Source organism: Dermacentor andersoni, chromosome 1, assembly GCF_023375885.2.
Source record: "Dermacentor andersoni chromosome 1, qqDerAnde1_hic_scaffold, whole genome shotgun sequence".
NCBI classification, from domain to species: Eukaryota; Metazoa; Arthropoda; class Arachnida; order Ixodida; family Ixodidae; genus Dermacentor; species Dermacentor andersoni.
The window spans coordinates 261,993,571-262,018,798 of NC_092814.1; the positions used below are offsets into that span (position 1 = coordinate 261,993,571).

The following is a 25,228-nucleotide window of genomic DNA, read 5'->3' on the forward strand; positions in this document are numbered from 1 at the left end:
CTTTGTGGTGTTTATACACTACTTTTCTCATACATACTAGTAGCTACAGTATGGCAAAGATTGGAGTTCGGAGTGCAAAGGCGTGGGAAACAAGTTTGTCAGGAATCAATACACAAAAGTCACTGTGCGCGAAGGACCCGGTGACAGAAGCGCCTCAGGAAGTACACTGAAAATTGGTAATTAATGTGGAAAGTGTCTGCAATATTCTTGGCATTCGGTCACACATTGCCTTGCCTTGAATAAGTGCTTCAATAATAGAAGTTCAGATTCTCAATATTGTGGTATCTCAAGTTGTCCATCATTTCATTAATGCCAAGACACAGCTGACATGTTGAAGCCAGTTACAATAGAACATGGCTTTTACAGAGTGAAAACTTTTCTTACAATTCACTGGCCGCTCAGTGTGAAGGCCTCCCGATAAAGTATTGATGCTTCAAGACAACCTAGAAAAGTAAATGAGGTGCTCCATGGGTAAAATTAGACAGAACCAAGAATCAGGAGGCAACAAGCTGTGAATTTGGTGAATTTTAGTTGTTTTAAATGTTTTTTGTGAGTGCTACAGGTGCCTCAATTCCTTTTTTTGTTGATTTTCTCACCACCCACTTTGTCATGCTTCTTTCATGTACCAACAAGCATAACTATTGTTGTAGTAAAGATTTTTCAATGATACTTCACACAATTATTTCTTGGCTGTGCAATGAAGCTGCAAAAATAAAATTGAATGCCAGCTTTCTATATGGCTTTGTATATGATATGGCACAGTCATGCAGGTGTTTGCAAAGCGATTGCACAGGTGTTGGCTATCTTGCAGACAGACGGCGCAGGCACTGAACACAAGTGCAAGAGCTGATGCTGATGGCTTGTGGACACTTTTGTTGCCGTTGTTATGCCAAAGGTAAAAAAGCTGTTGCAGCAGGCGTATATATTCATAAACCAAAAGACCTTTCTATGCCTACGAAAGCATACAGATCACTAACTTATTGTTTTGAGCTCAGTGGACAGCATGTTGTTTTAGGCTGTACTCGGATGGTTTAAGATAAAATGGTCAAGAAACAGTGCACTGCAGCCGAGGAGCAAGCGGTGACATGTGCCTGGCCTTGTGTCCTGTGGTAGCATGCCCTTTTCCTTCAACAGGCACAATGCATCACATTGGCTTGTCTGTGTGCACCCGCACGTGCCAACATGTGCCTACAGTTGGGGCTTTAGTTTACCATACACCGCACCCTTGCATACACTACAAAGTAGTGAGCATAAGGGCGCATGCAGGGAGCACAATAAAGAACATTACATGTTATGTGCCCACGCTAACTTTAGCCTTTTAGCGTTGCAGAATTTGCATGGCTTCCAAGGCTTCCATAACAACATGGTGGCACCCAAGTCACCTGCTTGAATCAGAATTCGCCCTTGCTACTTGCTTTTCATCGCAACAGCAAGCAATAAATGGTAAAATCAGTTTTTGCAGTCTCAAAGCATAGTCTCATTTCACTTTGAGGATAAAGTATGAGCGATGTTTTGAGATCAGCCACCTGTTTTGACAGTGCCACACCTATTGTCACAAAAGTCCTTTGATTGTATGTATCAGATAGTGACACAGCATTGTGTGTTGGCCATGCACACTGGCAATGCAAAATGCTCTACTAAATGCCTCCCTCTGGGGTTGTATTCACAGACGGTCACTTTCAGAGATAGTTAAACCTCGATATAATGAAGTCAGTAAAATCAGCAATTTGCTACGTTATACCAAAATTTCGTTATATTGAAATTCGACCTTTTTTGCAAATAAGTACAATTGCCGATGAAATTTTCTTACATGGAAGGGGCCACAATATTTTCCAATTATCTTGCAATCGGAAAAAGCAAATTTGAATGAGAAAGAAAAATAGGATTTTGTTGAATTTGAGAGTCGGAGACGAAAGATAGAGTTTCATGCTGCCCGCTCTTTCGTGTTTGCCGACTAAGGACATTTGTAAGATGATGGCTCCTGATCTTCCTTCTGAGCAAACAAAAGCTCTTTGTCGCCTTCGCTCTTCTTAAAGAGATATTTTTGCCCTGGATGACCACCCTCTTGGACAGACACCTGTAGTCATCATCACATCAACACCGGTGATTCCAGCTCCATTCATAGATGACCTCATCGCGCCTCTGCAGCGGAGCGGGCCATCGTACAGAAAGAGGTTGACAAGGACATTATTGAGCCTTCGAGCAGTCCATGGCCATCCCCGGTTGTGTTGGTAAAGAAAAAGGACAACTCTTGGCACTTCTGCATTGACTACCGCCACCTTAACAAAATAACAAAAAAAGATATGTACCTACTGCCTCGTGTAGACGAAGCCCTTGAGTGTCTTCACGGATCACAATATTTTTCGTCAATTGACCTCTGTTTGGGTTATTGGCAGATAAACATAAATGAGATAGACCATGAGAACACCGCCTTCATTACACCAGATGGTCTTTAACAATTCAAGGTCATACCCTTTGGTTTATGCAATGCCCCAGCTACATTCGGGCGCATGATAGACTTTCTCCTGCGTGGCTTGAAGTAGGCAACATGTCTTTGCTATCTTGACGATGTGGTTGTGTTTCCACTGACCTTTAAGAGTCACCTTCAGCGCCTCACTACAGTCCAGTCTTTTGTGGTGCTGGCCTTCAGCTGAACTCATCGAAGTGCCATTTTGGCTGCCGCGAAATAACTGTGCTCGGACATCTCACCAACGCTGTGGGAATACGTGTCCTGGAGGAAGTTTGCGCTGTGTGCAATTTTCCATGTTTATGTTCAGCAATAGATGTCCGAAGTTTTATGGCATTATGTTTGTATTTCAGTCGTTTTGTTAAGACTTGCTGATATCGCTTGTGCGCTCACCAACCTTCTCAAGAAAGGTGCGCCTTTTTCTTGGGGACCACAGCAAGCCCAAGCCTTCTTTACCCTTATTGAGCGGTTAACAACTTCGCCGATTCTGTCACATTTTGACCCCTCGGCTCACACTGAAGTCCACAAAGACGCGAATGGTCATGGCATCGGCGCCATGCTCGGCCAGCGTCAACGGGGTCAAGACTGCATCATCACTTATGCCAGTTGCCTTCCTTCCGCGCCCGAACGAGATTACTCCATCATTGAACGTGAATGCCTAGCACGCATATGAACGGTCGCGAAATTTCAACCATACCTGTTCGATCACAGTTTTTGCATTGTAACTGATCACTCCGCCCTTTGTTGGCTCTCCTCTTTGAAGGATCCAACAGGTCGCCACGCTCGTTGGGCGTTACGCCTGGAACAATACACTTTCTTCATCATGCATAAATCAGGACGTCTGCGTCAAGACGCTGACTGCCTGTCCCGCCATCCTGTGAATCCTCTGGACGTCGCAGATGCTGACTTGGACATGTGCATTCTGTCCATCTCTAACTTGCTCCACATCGGTGACGAACAAGGCCGCGATTCTGTCCTTCGCACCCTGATGAATTGCCTAACCTCCGTGCCCAGTGACCCTCCCCTCAAGACATTCAACCTGCACGATGGGACTTTATATCATCGCAGCGTTCACCCTGATGGTCCAGGGCTCCTGCTAGTCATTCCAAGGCACCTCCGACTCGCTGTGCTCCAGCAGCTACACGACGGTCCTACCACTGGACACCTGGGTGTAACTCGTACATTTGACTGCATAAGACACCGCTTGTCCTGGTCCAGAATTTATCGATCTGTGCGTCGTTGTGTTGCTGCTTGCAATCTGTGTCAGCACGGAAAGACACCTGCATTGCCTCGTACTGGTTTCCTTCCACATATTGACGTCCCCACGGAGCCATTCTTCTGTGTGGGGCTTGACCTGCTTGGACCTTTTCCTATTTCCTATTCCTACCAGAGGAAACAAATGGATTGCAGTGGGAACAGATTATGCAACAAGATATGTCATCACGCAAGCAATTCTAACTAGCTGCGCGACAAATGTCGCCGACATTCTGCTGCATGATGTAATCCTACGCCACGGCGCCCCTTGCCAGTTACTTACAGACCGTGGCTGTTACTTCCTATCGAAATTCGTCGATGAGCTGCTTCCCTCCTGTGCTACCGAGCAAAAAGTCGCTACCATGTACCACCCTCAAACAAATGGTCTCACCGAACGCCTCAACCACACACTAACTGAAACGCTTGCCATGTACCTCTCTGACGATCACCGTGACTGGAACGTCGCTCTGCCATACATGACCTTTGCTCTGGATTTTCACTGTTCTTCCTTTTGTTTACGCGACCCTGCATTACCTATGAACACCTTACTCCCTATGAATTACAGACCCCAACCGCTTACACGCGTGATGCTGCTGCCCTGGCTGCCCAGTACCAACGAATCGTTCGTGACTGCCTTACTGCCTTGCAAGGTTTCCAAAAGTGCCATTACGACCGTAGGCACCGAGAAGCCCATTTTTCCCCTTCAGCTGCTCTAGACTCCTTTGCATAGTGTCGGATTGTCCAAAAAACTATCGCATTACCCTGGTTTGTACAATACCTTGCACCAACTCTCTGACGTCGTGTACAAGATTGCACTGGCAGGCAAGTCTTCAATGACTCCAGACATAAGCAGCAATGTTGTTCACGTTTCCAGACTCAAGCCCTATGTACCCACCTTAATTGATGCTCCATAACCTGCATCGGGATGGAGCTACTCCGCTGGGAGGATGATGCTGCGGGGAAGAGAATGAGGAAGGTGCCTCAGGAGAAGGACGAAGCCTGTAGCTGCAGCTTGGGGCGATTTCTATCCCCTGTAAGTACACGCCCATTTGCATAGGTGCGCCTGCCTGTTTCCTGCATCAATATCTTCACATTGGCAATACGAAGCAAAGCCAGCCATGCTTTCACGTTTACTCCAACCCCACAGCTGATAGCGTCGCCCACAGTGGGATGATGCTATCATGTAAAGCTCCAGCAGCGGGGAGCGAATGCTTCGTCTACCTCTAGCTTTAACGTGTCACTGACACTCAAGATTACACAACATCCAGTACTGAACACGCAGGAAGACAGTGCACATGATGCCTAGTTAATCTTGGTACGCCCACATTTTGCACATGCAGCAGATTATCTTTAAAACACGGTGTGCAACCTGCGTATATGCTCAGCCACGCTGACAACTATATATGGAACATCACACTGCTCCGCTTTGGCGGTCGTTCTTGGTAGCACAGCAGGTGATTTTAGAGGTGAATTCGCAAGCAGCCGTTTGTAATTGAACCATTTCATTATCTGCATTTGGGGAAGTTTCAATTTACTGTTTCACCGGCAGTGAAATTTCATTACATTGAAATTGTGTATAAACACATTTTGTTACATTGACATTCTAAATAGATGGTGTTCTATGGAGAAGTTATAAAAAGTTAAACGCTTCGTTTTATTCAGAATTTCTTTATATTGAAGTTCCTTATATCGAGGTTTAACTGGGTCACTTTCAGTGCGTGCTGACGGGCTGGTTGGGTAAAACCGGTTGAGCCGATTGACTTGTTGATCAAAGCCAGTCAATCATCCAACAAGTCTTGTATTACGTCATGCAAGAGGGATAGTATTGCCAAAAGTGATTGTCTGAGAATACGTCCTCACAATCTGAGAATACCTCCTCACAATGTGAGTAGCTGGGCAATAGCCATATTGCACGCATCCATGTAACAACTGAAATGCTATACTGAAACAATGTAAAAGCTTGGAGGACGCTTAAGCTTTGCCTTTAAGAGTGGAACGTGATAGCGTTCACCAGTACATGTCTCTAAAACACTTCATTAAGTTAAAAACAACAACCCACTCACTAGGTCCCCCTAGTATCCACACCTAGCGTCCGCAGCCACTAAGGCAGACCTCAAACAGCAGCTGGGAAAGCGTTTGTGTTTGAGTTTCCGCATAGCAGAATTATGTTTGCTCATATATTCAAATTACAATCTGATGCTATCATGTCTGTAGATTGCAAGTCACAGGAATTTTCTGACTCATTTTACTTCGAGCAATTCAATTAGTTCAGTAATGCCTATGCGCCAAGTGGAGGGCCTGTGTGGTTCAGGAAGCATAGTTCGGAATTATTTTTCTCTAATGGGCAATGCCGATAACGCCAATGACGAATTTTCTGCAACACAGGGCCCTTAACGCTATCACGTCAATACAGTAGAAACACATTCATACATTTTGAAAAAAAAAAAAAAAATGCAAGAACAAAAACTTGCTAACCGGGAAAACGTACAATCCAAAGCCACTAAAATGTTTGGTATAGTGAATATCTGTAACAACATTTACGTTGACATCTATGAGTTGACACCTACGAGTTGACATCTATGAGTTGACATCTACATAATGCAAAGTGTTGCGTGTACTGTTGCACGCCGAGCTAGTGGGGCCCGAGTGGCCTGAGACGTGCGCTGTTCACTTTTGCGGCTTTGGCAAGCTGTTGCTTGCGCTCCTCGAATTTGTCCTCTGTGAGCACCTTCTTCGGGCGGGGCATTTTTGCGGGAATATGTGACCCACCAAAATGGAAGATTTGCTGGCGCTAGAAGTAAAACCCAGTGCATGTCGGTATTTTCATGTAACACAGGCAGGTGAGCACTGCGAAGGAGCTGTCATGGTGGGCGCCTACTTCTCTCTAGTGCATTTTTGCAGCCAGGAAACGTACCATATGACCACAGTTTGGCAATGTACTGAACGTTGCTGACGAAAAATTCATTTTCTGGGAATGTATTTACCAGCAAAAAAAGAAGTATGACTGTATTGGAGTCATTTTTTTCTGTTCTCAATCACGAACATTGGCGGAAGGAAATCGTATGAAAGAGGATCTTATCAACACTGTTCTACTATATCATTAAACAAATAAAATTAATGCCTTTTCTACACTCTGGTGTTCAGATTTTGCCATGCCTTACATTACACAATATTTGTAGTATGATATATTGTTACAGGAAGGAAGAAGCGGACGTGTATTTGCAGATGGCTTGTAATGGCTGAGCCAACATGCGCAGAGAAGCGACAGCCAAAATCTTCTCAGTCGTCTCCAAGGCCAACATTCATGTCCTCTTCTTCCAACATTACAGACTGTGAGATTACCCCTGGCGGAAGAACCTTATTGGTGCAGCTCACTGGTTCCAAGAAGGTACGGCTTGAAGCGGGTGACGTAGATGATATCAGAGCTGAAGGCACAGTGGCATCCAGTGGAGACACTTCATATGTGACAGGAGTCACCTGGTGGTGGATGAGGTAAGGGCTGTAGTATCGTGAGAGGAGTTTCTCCGGAAGACCAACACACTGAGACGGAGACCAAACTAGCACAAGAGCACCTGGTTCGTATTTCATGTCGTGATGGCGCTGACTGTAACGGCACTTTTGGCGTGTATGTGAAGCAGAGAGATGAATGCAGGCAATCTGGCGAGCTTGTGTTTAATAGCACATGATCAAAGTAAGTAAGTTGTCGGTGACTTTGGCAAGAAAGCATCTTCAGCGTTTGGTGAGAAGTTGACGAGGTGCACTGTGGTACAAGGTAATGTCGTGAAGCAAGGAGTCAGCGACGTCTGTAGCGCAACTGGTGGGTAGGACTCTTCTAATGCCATAGAGGGTTGTATAGTCCTTAGCTAGGGCAATCCACTTCTTTCCATCATTTTAAATAGGGAATGGTACGAGAAGGTCAACGCCAATGCGAAAAAAAGGGTCGGTCAGAGGCTGCAGAGGCTGCAGCAGACCAGCAGGATGCACAGCTGGCCTTTTACGGTGTTGACTCGACTCACACATGGCGACATAGCGACGGACGGAGCAGTTGAGACGGGGCCAGAAAAGCCGTTGCCGAATCCAGCCAATAGGTCTAAGAGATGCCGCTGGAGTACAGTCCTGCTGAAAATGACATGGAAGGGTGGTTAGCAGCTGAGGCCTGTCGGGGTGCATGTTATGACGATACAGGGTGCCATTCTGCAGCATAAACATAAGGGATGGGTCAGGCAGATCAGAGAGCAGGCGTTGGATAAACTGCCGTAACGATTCATTGCGTTGTTGTTCAGCACCATCTTTCAAGGCAAAAAGAGAGAGCGCAGATCAGTGCGGCATCCACTAAAACGTCCAGTGCATCAATGAGATGACGAGACAGGCAGCTGGCGTCCTGATGGAAACGACCCGACTTGTAGACTACAGTGTATGTGTATTTCTGAAGGCGTAGGGCCCAGCGACCGAAGTGACCAATGGGATCCTAAGGGAAGAAGGCCAACAAGGGCATGGCGATTAGTTGTAACTGTAAATGGTCGACCATATATGTAGGGTTGGAACTTGCCCATGGCCAAAATGAGGGCGTGACATTCACACTTGGTAATCAAGTAATTGTGCTCGGATGGAGGGAAGAGGTGGCTGGCGTAGACGATAACGCAGTGATTCCCACATTGGCATTGGGCTGAAATTGTGCCGATGCTGTAGCCACTGGCGTCAGTGTGAATTTCTGTCAGAGTGGAGCGTAAGAATGGGCGAGAGCAGGAGGCGTGGTGAGTAGCATGATGAGGTGCGAGAAAGAAGTGGCTTGTTCAAGAGTCAGTCAGTCAGTCAGTCAGTCAGTCAGTCAGTCAGGAGACGGGCAACATGCACGAAATTTTTCACAAAGCGGCTGAAGTAAGAGCATCTTTGGCACAGGTTGGCAAGGGGAAATTCTGCACTGCACAAACTTTGGCGGGGTCGGGGTGAATGCCTGAGCATGGTTATTTGGTGGTGACTAAAGTGGCATTTGGACGGGTTTTAGCTGCAGGCCAGCGGTGTGAAAAACAGAACAGATAAAAGTCATTCAAGATGGGTCGCAAAAGTTGGAGAGAATATGATGACATCATCTAAGTAGCACAAACAGATGGACCATTTCAAGCCACACAAGAGCATGTCCATCATCTGTTGAAAGGTTGCCGAGGCATTGCACAAGCCAAAAGGTATAACCCTGAACTGATATAGGCTGTCAGGTGTGACAAATGCGGTCTTCTCGCAGTCTATTTCATCCACAGGAATTTGTCAATATCTGGAGTGAAGGTCTATTAGCGGCGAGAATTTGGAGTGGCGCCCTCTCGCGAGTGACGTCACAGCCAGGACGCTACTCGCTCCGGCTCGCTCGGCTGCCGTGTGCGCTTGTTCCCTACGTGGATGCTTGTGGTATTGGCGGCTCGAGCCGTACTTACAGAAGAATATTTCGGATTATTTCTCCTGCCATGCCTGAACCGCAGTTTCTTCTTCAAAACCATGTGAGTCATGAAAATTTGTGACTTGGATATCGCAAGCTATGTAGCGCTGAAGGGGTCTACTGTTCTTGCAAGGCATATATGCGCTGTGTATGTCCATAAATTTTGCTTAGAAAGAATGTTTGCAAGTTCAGCACGCGAAGTTATGTATGATGCTCCTCTAAACACTTAACATTCTCTTAGTAGTTAGCTATGAGAGACATCGCATTTTACGTGGAAGAAAAACCTTGATATTTGGTGTCAACATTATAAAATCCGTGTTGGAAGCTTTCAACATGATTTTTATTACTCTGGTGAGTTGTTTTCGTCAAATGTGGCAACTGTATTAAGGCCTAAAAGAAAGAGCTAGGTGCGCATTTTGTGTGAAAAGGTTTGGTATCACTTTCTTTCACCGTTTTCTGAAACAGGCACCCATAAACGCATTGGTTGTTAACATGACGGCGTATCATATATAGTATATATCTACTTCACGAGTACCATAATGGCAATCACATGAAAGAAAATTGTGCGGTTTAGATTGAGAACCAATCAAGGGCAAACAATGAAATGTGTCTTAGTGGCCCTCACTAGCTTTTATTGACAATATGGTACACCCCTCCCGCAACGGAAGCAACTGAGTGTGGTTATGGCGAGGCATGCATTGTTCGCGAAACCCAGCAGTTCACTACAACTTCAAATTGAAACTATGAAGTAGTTCTTTACAGCTCCAATTACAATGCCTATAGCATACTCGAGGCACTACAGTGCAGCTTACGCTGCCTTGAAATGGAAAAATTCAAACATATTCTGCCTCACCATGTCTCGATCCTGTGTTGTTTGATTATGCAAACTGAAACCTATTTGCTTCGTCAGTACATAAAAGAGAACCTCGCATACCCACCTCATAAAGAAGACATCTTAAGCCTCACAAGAATTCACTCAACCTTTTACCTCCACTGGGAAACAATGATATCTTCAATATGTGCCGCACTACTGATATATGAGGCTTCGGCTTCTTGCTGTCTGCAGCAAAACGGTCCAAAAAGCATATTTCACTCACATATTTGGCCCGAGCAGCATGTGTCAGTTCTCCAAACAGATTCATCGCGTCTGTTTCTCAAGCAAGAAGCACCAGTAAATTGCTCAAGTAAGTTGAACGTGTAGCACAGAAAGGGAATAAATATTGGTACATTTCTTTCCGTGTGTTGCAAACAGCTGTAAGTCTCAATCAGCTTTACTTCAAACTGCCGCCACTTAAATTTAACTGGTGAAGAACGACCTACTTTTGAGAAGGAGCTAAAACGCAAGTGGTGGTGGCAGAATCTAAACTGCAGTTTTAGTTAAGTCCTCGTGTTACTGCCAAGCGTTTCTGTGAAGAAATAGAAAAATACGATATTATACTGTGAACTACTCGTCGTGAGCAAACATGTTTTAGCTGGTTAAAATCAGCAAAAATGTTGTAGAAGTCATATATAGCCACCGTTCAGTTGTGACACGCATGTTGCACCATGGTGGGTATGGAATCCTAACTGGATTCTTATGTGCTGTGCTTTTGCATCTATGCTTTTATTATTCACGTGAGCTACCACTGCAAAGTGTAGATCCGCGCATGAAAAACCCTTAATAGGCTGGTCTGAGCTCCCTCAGATGGCACTATAATGTTGCTTTTAAGAAATATATTGTCGTCTAGAAAATAGGCTACTTGATTACATTTTCGCGAACAAAGATGTCGTAAAATATATATTTGAGAGGCCTATCATAAGTATACAAGCATAGGGAACGAGAGCGAACGAACAGAAACACTGCAGAAGGCGCCCAGACACTGCCTAAACTGCAGTAAGCGACAGGTGCAAGTCCGTGCCCTGACGTCACGCGAGCGGCGCTCGCAGAGCCCCCTAGGTCGCCCTCGGGACTACTTGACGAAAAGTAAGTGGCACCCTGGAGACGATCCAGATCATCATCAATGCGTGGAAGTGTATAGACATCTTTCTTGGTGATCTTGTTCAGATGACAATAGCCCAGGCAGAATCACCAGCTGTTATCCTTCTTTTTAACGAGAACAACAGGGGAAGACCATGGCTGGAAGAGTGTTCAATAATCCCTTTGGGAAGCATTTTGTCAACTTCACTCTGGATAACTTGTTGCTTAGAGGGCGACACCCGGTATGGGCGTCGGCGAACAGGTGTCGCATTGTCAGTATTTATACAATGCTTCACAACCGCAGTTTGACCCAAAGGGCGATCGTTGAGGTAAAAAAAGTCGGAGTAGGACTCGAGGAGGTCACGTAGCTCTGCAACTTGTTGAGGCGAGAGGTCGGGCGCAATTATCTTTGCAAAGTCGTCGGGCGAAGCAGATGCAGAAGACATAGGACGAGCACTGGTCGATGAAGGCGCAGCAGATAGAGTGGAAATATGGCACTAGATGGACGGTGACAACATGGCAAAGAGAAATGCCTTGAGGAAGTACTTGAGGGCACTGTCCAAAATTTAGGATGGGAAGACGTGTCTGATTGCCTGCTACAGAAACGATGGTATGTGGGAAGGAGACATTGTGGGAAAGCAGGACTGAAGTCGAGAGAGTAAGGATATAGTCTCCATCAGGTACAGGTGGACAGGCTAAAACAGTAAACAATTAAATTATGGGGTTTTACGTGCCAAAACCACTTTCTGATTATGAGGCACGCCGCAGTGGGGGACTCCGGAAATTTTGACCACCTGGGGTTCTTTAACGTGCACCTAAATCTAAGTACACGGATGTTTTCACATTTCGCCCCCATCGAAATGCGGCCGCCGTGGCCGGGATTCGATCCCGCGACCTCGTGCTCAGCAGCCTAACACCATAGCCACTGAGCAACCACGGCGGGTAGGCTAAAACAGTGATGCAGGTTGCTGCTAGAGGTGGGAGACAAATAAAATCCACACAGCAAAGCTGAGTTGGACCTTGAGCAGGAACGTCAATGGAGAGAGGTAGGTTAAGTTGTACAACACCGGCTGAACAGTCAGTCAGAGCACATTGGGCGGTTATAAGGTCGATTCCAGGGATCATATCGTGAGAGCAGCATTCGAGCACACTAAAACAAAACGGATGTGTAGTGGCCGGCGACAATGACATGTGCAGCACACATTCCAAGTGCAGCCGGAGTTCCACCGTCTGCAACCTGGAGCAGTCAAGCCGAAGCAGGAGCAAGTACGTTCTTCAAGCATGTTTGAAGCGTTGTACTCATGATGAAAATTTGCGGTCCAGTGTCGATGAGTGCTGTAACGGGCAAACCATCCACGTCCAGAAGCTTCCGATCAGTAGGCAGAGTCAACAGAGGAATTTCTGGCTGGGGTGCTACAGCAGGATCACCTCCAGGAGCTGCACCAGCTAGTTTCTCGTTGGAGAGCAGCGACTGTAAGCTGGGGACGGGGAGTGACGCAGCTGGGGTGAACGGGAGTGGCGACTGTGTGGTGATAATGAGCGGCCTGTCACAGTGGCTCGAGCGCTGTCAGATGCATCTTCGAACTCGGCAGAGGGTGCAGGCGGGCGAGGATTCAGTGGGAAGCGGCTGTAGGTGGGAAAGCTTGGTCAAGAGTGGGCTGGCCAGGAACTTTGGCAGTGGCGAGAGATGCGGCCCACACGTCCACAAGAGAAGCAGATGGGTCTATCATCATATGCAGGCGGGTCGCGATAGCTCGAGTAGGGACGATACTGGCTCCAGTGAACAGGGGCAGGGGCAGCAGATGAAGCAAAGTCAGGATGATTGGTGGAGTAGATGGACGGCAGACTCACATTGGAAAGTTCTTGGCGAATGACCAATTGAATGAGGGACACGAGCGGCCGAGAATCATCAAAGCACTGTGTCATTAGTGTGGCAGGAGATGCTGCTACAATGTTCGCAGAGGAGGTGGGCACGTGCGGAACACAAAGGTCTTTGCATCTCGATGAAGCAGCGGTGTTGGGTAGAAGCGTGAACTGCTGAACTATGTGGTGGCTTTTCGCATCTTCAAAGCGGCGACATTCAATAATGATCTCATTGACTGTTATGTTCTTGTAAACAAGAAGGTTACATGTGTCGTCCACGATGCCTTTTAAAACATTGCTGGCCTTGTCTGCCTCTGCCATGTTATTATCCACCTTACAGCAATGAGCCAGGAAATCCTGGATGTACACCACGTAAGATTCAGTAGACGTCTGTGCATGGGTCCCAAATTCTTTCTTAGCAGCATGTTGGCGGCCAACGGGCTTGCCCAACAAATCTCAAAGCTTCTGTATGCATTGGTCCAAACTTGTAATCTCTTCATGTGTCTCGAACCAGACCCATGCAGTTTTCTTTAGGTAGAGTATTATATTAGCCAACATAAGCGTGTTATCCCACCCGCAGTGTGTGCTGACCCACTCATAATTCTGCAACCAGTCATCGACATCAACATTGTCAATCACAGAAAACATTCCAGGGTCGTGGGGCTGGGAAAGGATGACCGTCGGTGGCGTCAACGGGGCCAGAGTGGAAGACTCTTTCAGATGACACCGTGCCCAGGTTATGTTTGCTGCGGAGCTCCGTCCTGCATAAGTGACTACCCTGCATGTTTACCAATGATGTTAAGGGAAGGAAGAAGCATGCGTGTATTTATAGACGGTTTTTAATGGCTGAGTCAACATGCATAGAGAAGCAATAGCCAAAATCTTCTTCATTGTCTCCAAGGCCAGCATCCACATCCTCTTTTTCCAACATTACAGACTGCGACAAAATTTTCTATGTCCCATATAATTTCACTTGTTGAGGATCTATTGCATAGCATTCATTATGAGATTGATAAAATAACCAACCCAATAAAAAAAAGCTGTTTTTATCAAGATAAGCTTTTCAATGACCAAATTTTTTTTTTCTGAGTATTTGCAGCAGCCACTGCCTCACCAAATTTAGTATATATATATTACCTGAAAGTGAAATACAGGGATAGAACTTAAGTTGATAGTACACCATGGTGATATCCTAATCTAACTGAGCCTAGGGATGCCAAGAATACCTTGACAGACGAGAGCCTCAGGAGAGCCCCTCAAAGGTTACAGCCGCTTCCGAGGCCATATAGAAGGGACCCTCTTGGTAGGCAGTCCTGATGCGTTGCCAGTCATCATCAGCAAAACCACGAGGTTGCATCTGAGCCAAGATAGCCACGACAGCAAACTTGGCCTCCTTGCACTGTTTGTCAGCCTCAGTGGAGCGGTCAAGAAGGTACTCAAGGAACCCTGGCTGTGCTGCCAGTGCAGCCTGACCCCAGGGTACTCGTGCCACTTCAGCAACCACAGTCAGGGTGGCACAACGCAGCTCAGGGAATGGCTGCCGGCACAGGCGGAGCAACATGTCAGTGGGTCGGTCACCTAGCAGGCTGTACCACCGCTCTGTCAAGTGCACCAAGTCCTCGCAGCTGCTGTCCTGCAAGGGAAGTGCACCAAACAATACTCAATAAATGACATGTTGGGGAAGATGGAACAGACTGGTCTTTGGCAACAAGTAGTGAAAGACAGAACACTGGGAAAAAAATAGAAAAAAGGGGAAAGAACAGGGCACTGCATCCTGTCTTCTCGTTCTGCCATGTCCTTGTCTTTATTGCGTGTTCTCAATGATGAACACCAAGCCCCACGGCACTCTGTTGGGGATATAGTGCAAAGCAATGGGCAACAGGAAGGACAAAACAACTGTGTTAAACGAGAAGAGAGGGGGTTAACCGAGGATCCCGAGGGGTTGCGAGGGGTTGCGAGAAGGTAACCGAGGGGTTGTGGGTTCGGTTCCCACCTGCGGCAAGTTGTTTTTTCATCCACTTTAATTTCCATTAATTTATGGTTTCTTTATTTCATTTATTAAACACAAGTAATTTCCCCTATGTTGTCCTTGGTGTCAGTGTTTGTTGGCTTCTCATGATATAAACAACTGTGTAGTCATATATGGTCACAATTTCACATATGGCCCGAATTTTAACAGCTTAGGTTAATGAGGCTAGTGCAGCTCACTTATGTGTGTGCATGAGAGGCCCTTTCGATCAAAAATCTTTTTCTGACATTTTCACAAGTTCTGCTGACGTCATATTGTAAGTGGGAAATGAAATGCAAACAATGAAACGCATGGCCAATGCTACAATTACGTCATGTGCCATTGTTGCACAGTCGCTCACACATGCTTCAAACAATGCGCTCTGATATATCTGCCTTATATCGTTGAATGGCCATTTCGGGCACTGCCACTCTGCCTCCAAAGCACAATGAGCACCACTGCACTGTGGTTACGACAATGGTAATGGTGGCTTTGCACTGTGCACTCTTCAGCATTTTACATTGAGATCAACTCTGCAAACAGAAGTCACAGAGTGGTGTCATGGTTGCTGCATGCTTTCTCTATGCAAATTGAATATATGATGGAAAAAAAAAGGCACAGTACACCACACAGAACTCAGAATGAACTGCTTGGTGATGAAGGTGGCAAGGCTGATTTGCCTGGCCAACTAATGTGATATTCATGATGAGGTAAAGGCAACGCTCTGGTTAGACATCTAGATGGAGTAGACTCATAGCTTTCATCGCACTGCTTGGAGTTGGTGAGTTGCCCAGAGTAGAACATTTCTCTACGTGGCGCAGGCCCCAGTGCACAATCATGAGAGAGAGAGAGAGAAAGAGAGAGAGTGTGTGTGTGTGTGAGTGAGAGAGAGTGCTTGGGCGTGCACGCATGTGTGTGTGTGTGTGTGCAACGTGCTATACGCATGTGCCACTTTCTCACATACAGTGCCTTTTGTCACAGCATTTCAGCACTGCCTGCTCTTCACAGTGCGTATGTGTGAGTGCATGTGCAACTGTGAGTGTTTTTGTTGACTCAAATGCTGCTGTGTGCTCTGATGCTGGGGGAACTTACGTGATGACCCAATTTTTTTCTTTGCACCAGTACTGATGTTTTTTTTATACGGTTTCTGCTGTCTCGCTGCTCCTGGCTAAAGTGAAAGTTTTGGTTTCTTTGTTTACTTTAGTTATTGAAGCATGGAGATACAAGAAACGACCGCAGTTAAATTTTATGGGAGCTGCTCGCAAGCACAGGTTTGATGCAATTTTCTCGTTCGAATGCCATTTTGATGCAAGATGGTGCAAAGACTCATCCTTCGTGCAATTTTGCCCAATTGATGCAGCCGTTCAATCACTCGCATGCAAAAAAAAAAAAAAGAAACGTTAGAGATGCTGTTGCAAGTGAGACAAAAGGCCCCTCAAGACACTGTGAAGTTGCACACTGCCTTTGTTAGAAGGGCATCACCTTCACGAATCTCTTCCTGTATAAAAAAACTCGGGCACCATCAGAGCTGTAAACAGAAAATGGTTGCCACTCTTCAATTTTGAACTAGCATGCCAGAAACAGATTCGGCACCACCAGCAAGGGTGATTACTGGCACAGTGACCGTGTTCTCATGGTGCACTTTGTTGCATACCTGTACACCAGTGTCACCATCATCACCAGTAGAAGCTTTGTGCATGCTCACTTGTTTCATTTTTCTGCCCATCTTCCTTTCCTTTTAACTTGCTTCCTCTACACTCAGCTCACTGTGGCCCCTGTCATTTGTGAGCTTGTGGCACTTGTGAAATTGTGAAAGAAACTTTTGAACAGATGATTTCTTCACATTTACATGAGAACATATTGTCTGAATAATAAAAAGGATTTCAAAGATTCCCAGGAAAAGACAGGCCACCTTTTGAGTGAAATTATGTTTTTGGCGATGTGCATAGACACAATATTTCAATCATACGTTCATAAGCAACATTTCTAGATTACTGTCAGTTGCGTAGCTGGGTGCCACACATGTCCCTTCTTCATTGCCTTCTGCACTTACTGGACAAAGTCTAGTGTGCCCACCGCCTCACAGCAGATATTGGAGAGGGGTCGCATGTGACACAGACTCCGAGACTGTGCACATGCTCCCAATGTCGGAGGCCAAGCCATACATGACCACTATTTTGTGTCAGCCACATGATGGAAAACACCATGGAGCACGAACACCAGGTGCTGATCTTGGAGGTCATGCAAGCTGTGACCTTTCCACTCTGTCTGCTATGTGGTAAAATATGCAACAACTTTTGCACAATGAGTGCAGCAGGCAGTGGAAAGGCATGATTATTTTCACAGCACTCCTAGAAGGAATTTGAAAGTCAGCGATAATTTAGTAGTGTTGCTCATGACAACACACTACGCATTAGGCAAATTTATTTACCATATAGTACCATATAGTACCATATATTTACCATATAGATTGCAGTACGGCCCCTCTGAAAGCTAGCTGGGAACAGCCTCGGCAGATTTTCCATTTAACCACACTTCCACGGCAGCTAAATAGACCCCTTTCTGTCGTTCCTTCTTCTATCCACTGATCCAAAGGGGCTTACTTGAATGTGCAGAACATTGGCCAGGGCACCGAGATATCGAACCTTGAAGTCGACCTTTCCACTATGGATGTTCTGGCTTAATGTTTTTAGGTAGCGGCTCATCTGATCCCCTGAAATAAAGACACAATACACAATGAACACTTTCAATCACATGTCTGCACTAACATGCTCTCATATTTCACAGGTTCTTAGCAACGCCACTGCACATATGAATGTGCTGTTTCACATTGCCAAATTCCCTAGTGCACAGTTGCACATGTGCATTACTACACCTGTATTGACCAACAGCGCCCACAATGGTTTCACCTATGTTTGCCAAGCTTGAGCACATGTCAGCGATTAATTTTTGCAGCTCAATCTCGTGACATTTAAACAATCTATAATAAAACATTGGTTTAATATAATCATAATTAAGGATCACTGTTCTCAGGTTTTATTTTTCTCTTTATCAGAGGACTTAATCTTTCTGGGTTTATATTAGTCACACGAAAGGCTTCTAACTTTTTTTAGGCAACTATATTGGTCATGTAATAGTTACAGGTTTCTTACAGTGGCCGTTGGTATGAAAAATTACTGTTTCAGTAAAACCTGCGATACCTACAGTAACCGTATTTCATGACTGCTGTCTGCTTGTTTTCATTAGCAGGATATTTCTGTAGTTAAGTAGAGGGAAGAGTCTAGCTGAAACAGTGCAATCCAGAGGTGTACGTATCTATGCATGCTGTTCATGCCGCTAAGTGAATATACTTAAAAATTTACCAACAAAGGGGTTATCAATCTTTTTCTTACCACAGGGGTTCTCTACAGTGAGGCTAGGAGCACGGTAAAAATGTCAAACACTTACAAAATGCAATGAAGTACTTTCAAGGATCCCAAAAAGCACCTAGTTGACCAAAATATATTATTTTATATATTCTTCCACCTGACTCCAACCAATGCAACTAACTTAAGATTGTAAAAAGCACATATACACCTGCTGCCTCCATCATCTTATCAAACCTTATCATTTTATAACAGCTTTTCAGGCTGCAAGGACCCAGAACTTAGCATATGACAAGGAATCCTGCCCATGTCAAGCTTTTAGGCAAGCATGGAAACAAATGTGTGTGGCACATTCATTTTTCTCTGTTTGCACTTCAATCTAACTTTGTAATACAAAGCATGCACACTGTGCTTACAGTGTTCTGCACACAGCTTTTCAAAGCACGTATGCCAACCATGTTGGCATTCTACACTGTAACAAATGCAGATTTTGTGACTATAGTGGGCATGGAGACAAAAAAGAAGTGACATTCATTCATTCATTCATTTATTACATACTGCCAATCCCAATGGGGACTGTTGCAGGAGGGCAAAATCAAATGAAAAATAAAAACAATAAGTTGTCAAATATCCATTTAAGTTCAATATAAGGTATAACAACACTTATTAGTCTACAGTGAGAAAGGCAGATGCATATGGTGACTGTTCCGAATGATTCTGCTGGAGGGGAGCTGTGATTACTGCATAGAGGCACTTGTTGCTGTGTGAACACATGGAGTTGCTAACTTCGGCTCGATAATTTCCAGTCATTCAATAAGGACGTCCCGCCTTTATAGCTTATGAATTTGTTTTATCAATTTAGGCAAAGCAATTTCTTACACGTTTGGGCATTGTCACCATGTTTGCATCCCTTTAAAGCTATGTGCGGTGCTATAGTATTACACTTCCCTCTTTTAACATCCAGTGAGATGCTATTCATGTGTTTCATTGCTGTCATTGTTATGGTGCACCAGGTATGATCACCTTTCAGTTTCTCCTTATCTACAAACTCATCAGTTGATGAAATTAAGTCAATCTCTGAACAGCTTTACATGTACAGTATCAAATGGTGGAAACAAGTTTTTTTTTTTTTTTACCAGAAGTATTTCACTTTGTTTAGAAATGAGAAAATATTTGGTATTCTATAATTATTTAAAGGTAATTATTCTCAAATATTCGTAACTGATTCAATTAAGTAATCTTGCTATTTGAACACTCCTAATTAAATGGTAGGGGACCAATGTACTGCTTCATGCCTGTGACTAGCCATGCGGTCCTCATTCCAAAACATGCCAGCTGACAATACCGAGTGTGCAGCAAGCAACGCAAGGGGAAGACTCAGGATACCCTGGATCTTCCCCTTATTGCATTATTGCACTCAGTATACTGCTATCAAGAGAGAATGCTGCAGGCCCCTTTTTTTCTTTTTGTGACTGTTGTGTCTTCATCGATGCGGAGGAGCCTTTGTGTGGGAATGACTGTGACGTTACCTCGGGCATGTACTCCTGCCTGGCCGAGGCAGACGTACCACCTGACAGTCATCTTGTGTACGTGTCACGCGGCTGTTTCACACTTGGCTGTACTGTCCATCGAGGGGGGGGGGGTTCACAATCATGCCTGGTCGCTTAAACTGTGGCCCCTATTGGATCATGTCGGCTTGCTTGGTTGGTTTAAATAGGCGATTGGTGGAGAAGCCTGCGTCTCCCGACGGTCCACGGGTCCCTTGGATACTGTTGAAACCAATTTAAGGAAGGGGCCTAAGTCATTTCAGCGTGAGCTAGGAGGCAGCAGCCCATGGTGCCACTTCACCACGGGAGACCAGGCTAGTCAGGCAGGCTGTCGGCGACTGGTATGACATTGTTTTGTATGTAATATGTGTACAGTGAAACTTTAAAATAATGCCAAGTTAATAATGCTAGTTTTTCTAATGATACCTCTCATTGTCGTCGTACCTGCGGATCTGCACTTGCCTCTGCCAGAGCTCATCCCCCTTCTTCGCCGTCTCCCTGGTGAGCTGCTGCATCCGAACACTAAGAGCTGCGTCACTTGGCTACAATACAGTCAAACCAGGATATATCAAACATACATATAACGAATTATTGCAGTAAAATCCCCAAGAAAACCTTTAGATAAAGTTTCTTTTTATATATATAACGAATTACCTATATATCAAGCTTTTTTGAGATCCCATTCAGATTCGATATACAGTTAAACCTTCATATAACAAAGTAGGTGATGATGACATATGAAGTTTTATGGCGCAAGGGCCAGTGAGCGCCATACACATGGTGACAAGTTTTCAATGAATTGTTCATGAAATGGAGAAATGTACTTTGAATGGTGGATGTGGCATGGCTGTAAATAGGCCTAAAATCATTCACTGTAAATTGTGTAATATATATAAGTATTAAAACAATGACAATGACCAGAGATGTGAACTATGACACCAAATGTTTTGTTACACAGGGATGATGTAATACAGCGCATAGGTGAACGTAGCACTGGTGCCTCAACAGGGCCCTTGAATGCAAGGGCCTGGAGACACGTGCTATACAGTCGAACCCGACTATATCGAACCTGTTTACATTGAATTATTCTATATATTGAACAATTTCTGAACACGGTATAGTTACAATGAGCATATATGGCAAAAATGACGCTTACACCAAACAAAAATAGCAGTGACTCCCGATATATCGAACGACATATCGTACCGAGCACAAGTGAAAGTGGGCGCAATGAGGAAAGCAACGATGGTCCTTTGCCCACATCCTCCCAGGTGATTGGTGCACTTGCACTAGTCCGGTGCTTCTGCGCAAACGTGGAGAAGTATGTGCATCGCAGACAGCAAAATTGCGCAAACAGAAGGAAATACAGGACTATTTCATGTGAAACTAAGCTAGCTTCATCAATAAAGTGATTTTACAAATGGTATGTGCTGTTATAACGTAAGCAGGCTTTTATCGAATTATGCCCTATATCGAACTGATGGCCGTTTTTTTGCAAGTTCGATATAGCCGGGTTCGAGCGTACTAGATGTAACGAACGCAGCAGCAGCCTCTGGTAAGAGACCATATACTATGTAACTTTTGGTTTGATAATGTGCAATGTAAGAATGTCGCTTAAAAAATGTATAACAGATTTGGTATCGAATAATGGATTCATGCCAAGAAACTATGCAGGATGTAATGGGATATGCTGTCGATATGCTAAAGGAAAGTGCTTTTTCCTCTCAATTTCTGTTTCCCGATGCTCCACAAGGACGTGGATGACTGTCAGTCTTTCACCACATCTACAACATGTAGGTGATTCAACAGTCAGCAAGACGTTGTGTGTACCGTATGTGCGCCCTATTCTTAGTCGACAGAACAGGACATCGGTTTCTTGTGATTTTCTTATTGATGAGGAGGTGCTTACTGTGGCTTAATTAAATGAAGTTTATTTGAGGCTTAGGCATCGCACAAGCATTGCCAATAGTCTCTTTAATTTTTTCTGAATGAGAGGTTTCATATCTATGGCAGGGACAGCTATGGAAGAGTTGAAACCTTTTGTTGCTGTGGATGTGACGATTTCGTGAGCAAGCACAGTACCCTCGATGCCTCTGTGCTTGGGCACCCAGCAGATTATGACACTATGACTGCATGCATAAACAGCTCAAAAGAGTGTATAAAGATCAATAATTACAGGGGTATTGTGCTTTTTTTAGTGATACTAAAGCCTTGACAACGCTTAGAAAGTTGGTAAATATAATTGCCATTTTTACGTATTATTATTGGATGTGTTTCACAGCCAATAATAGTACATAGGCTTCAGCTGTAGAGATACTTGTTTGTGCATGCAGAGTGCCAAAGTGCGAAAAGGATGGACCGACTGCTGCATAAGAAATGCCGGCTTGCGACCTAGATGCATCGGTGTAAATCTTTGGGCAGCAGTACTTTAACCAAAGTTTAAGGAAGCACATTCAAATGTGCATCTCAGGAGCACGCTTACCGACTTCAATAAATGACATGCCACATTCCACGAGCTGCCACTGCCACAGCGGTGACAGCTTCGCGGGAAGCATTAAATGTTTTTCGAGAAGTGCAACACACATTTCTTCACTGAGATTCTTTACACACAGTGAGAAGGGCTCCCTGGCTGTGGGCTGATTATTAAAAAGTATGGCACAGGACACATCGTTTACAGTTGTGTAACAAGTATGTTCAGGATTTGAGTTTACTTTCAGATAGTATGTGAAGCTGGAATATGACCTCTGTAGACGGAGTGACCACTCATTTGATTCTACATAGAGACTTTCTGCAGGGCTTGTCCTGAAAGCACTGGCCGCTAGGCAGATGATGGTGCACAAGGTCTAGCATTTTTAGCGCACTTGGCGTTGCAGAATGATAGATTATAGCACCATAGTCAAGGCGAGGGCAAACAAGGCTCCTGTACAAGTTCAGGAGACATTTTCGATCACTACCCCACATTGTGAACGACAATTTTTAAAATGTTTATCAACTTCAGACATTTTGCCTTCAGATATTTAAGTTGGGGTATGAAGGTAAGCTTAGTCTAGAATTATTCCCAGGAATTTGTCTTCACTGCTCACAGATAGTTCCTCTCGATGAATTGTGAAATTTGGCACTGGTGTCATGCCGCTTGTTTGAATAGAGTATACACATACTTTTCTGGGCATTTATTTTAAACCCATTTACATTTGCCCATTTAGACAATTTGTTTACTGCGAGCTGCACCTGTCGTTCACAGATCGCAATGTTACATGATTTGAAACCTATCTGCACATCACTGACATACACAGAATAAAACATGGTGCATGGAATGCCTGTATACAGGGAGTTCATTTTTACGATAAAGAGTACGCAACTAAGCACACCCTCTTGCGGCATGCCAGTCTCCTGGGTGAATGTTCTAGATAAAGCATTGCCCAATTTTACACGAAATGTGCGGTTGGACAAGCAGCTTTCGACTGTGTTTGACATTTGCACGGACCCCCCTCGCAGAAAGATCTCGCATAATTCCGAAGCGCCATGTTGTGTCGTATGCTTTCTCTAAATCTAGAAATACCAAAAGTAAAAACTGCTTATCTGTAAACGCATCTCTGATGTTCGCCTTGATGCGAACGAGGTGGTCTATTGTCAACCTACCTTCTCGGAACTCACACTGGAATAGGTCCAGTCTTTTGCTATTTTCTAGGAAAGAGATTAAGCGTCGGTTTATCATTTTTTCATACAGCTTGCACAGACAGCTTGTTAGTGCTATTGGCTTGTAGCTGCTGGCTAAGTTTAAGTATGGGGATGACTATGGCTTCTTTCCACGAGGACGGAATATACCCAGCCGCCCACATGGCATTAAAAAGAGACAGGAGCGTTTTTAGTGCTTCAGGATGTAGGTATCTAATCATTTCATATATCATGTGATCGCCACCTGGAGCCAAGTGGTTGCAACAATTGAGAGATGCCTTAAGTTCAGCTAAGCTAAATTGGCGATTGTAAGCCTCACTCAATGAACCTTTGCGGTTAAAGGGCTGCCATTCTTCGCATTCTTTCAACCTCAGGAAATTTTCTGTATAGTGCGATGCACTCAAGACATATTAAGAGTGTTCGCCTAGACAATCCACCTGATCTTCCAGGCTATCACCTTGGCTACTTACTAAGGGTAGAGAATGTGTCTGCGGCCTATTAATTTATTTACCCTATTCCAGACTTTCGTCTCGTCTGTGAAGGAATTTATCCCAGAGATGTACTTTTCCCAACTCTCCCTTTTAGCACGTCAACATGTTCTTCTGCCCTGAGCCTTTATTTGTTTAAAACTAATCAAGTGTTGGGTGGTCTGAAAGTCGCAAAGTCATCCCCAAGCTTTGTTTTGATTTTTCCATGCTTTTTTACATTCTTCATTCCACCATCGGATACAACTCTTATTCAGTAGTCCATTAGTTTGACAGATACATTTTGTGGCAGCCTCAATTATAAAGCGTGTTATATACACCACAGCATGGTCTATATTAAAAGAGGCAACACCATCCCGGATTAAATATGTTAGCTCTTGGAAAAGTTCCCAGTCAGCTGATTCAACCTTCCACTGGGGAACATGTCGCAAGCAACCATCTCTTGATAAGCCTAACATAATTGGGAAGTGGTCACTCCCAAAGGCGTTCTTGAGAACGGACCACTCTAGGTACAGCATTAGTGTACTTGACACTATGCTTAAATCTATGGAGGAATATGTGTTATGTGCTGCGCTGTAGTACGTTGGCTCTTTTTTGAGTATACAGTCGAACCCACTTATAACGATACCAGTTTTAACAATATATCGGTTATAATAATGAGAAGATGCTGCACCATCAACTTTTTATGTTTTCCATGGTGAAATAACCCACTTACTACAATGCCCCGGGGCCGCATTATCGGTTATTACAATGAAGCCTGGCTGCTGGGTGCCCGTGCCGAAAGGTAGTAAAATGCGAAATCCTTGAAAAGAAAAAAGAAAATGAGAAATTCTAGCCACTGCACAATGGCCCGCTGCCCCAACAGCCGCCACGCACTCATTTTCTAGCCTTCTCCGCGCGCCTCTCTCCCGTCGTCCTTCCACCTTTCCGAACACGAATGGGCTGCATCCACAGCTCTACGCCACGCCACCCTACGAAACACGAATTGACCGCGCCAACTGCGCTGCTCCCAGATTTCTCGCTGGATCTTCATTCAACGCAGTTCTACAGACAGCATTAATAGTTAGAGTTCATCTTTGTTGGTTGCATCAAAATCGTTCCTGGCTGTATGGTTTCTCAATCTCGTTTGACTCTCCACTGAAACGGAAGATGGCTAATTTGCTCGCTTATCATCGGCAA

At 44.7% G+C, this 25,228-nt stretch overlaps 1 protein-coding gene across 10 annotated transcripts in view; it reads right to left on the minus strand.

Annotated features, from left to right (window-relative positions):
• The window catches only part of LOC126548149 (26S proteasome non-ATPase regulatory subunit 5), a 79,851-nt gene that overhangs the window by 19,748 nt on the left and 34,875 nt on the right, over positions 1-25,228 (minus strand). For 5 of the 10 annotated variants that reach the window (XR_008609373.2, XR_008609370.2, XR_007602871.3 and 2 more), the window contains exons 6-7: positions 17,581-17,690; positions 14,196-14,602 (exon numbers count right to left, since the gene is read on the minus strand). Coding sequence is in view for 3 of the 10 variants with exons in the window: in XM_055063737.2 (XP_054919712.1) it covers positions 14,213-14,602; positions 17,581-17,690 (500 nt within the window). In the remaining 7 variants the exon portion in view is untranslated. Of the gene's footprint in view, positions 1-4,616; positions 4,753-14,195; positions 14,603-17,580; positions 17,691-25,228 lie in introns of those variants that run through there. The other 5 variants (XR_008609371.2, XR_008609368.2, XR_008609372.2 and 2 more) reach the window with 2 other exon arrangements.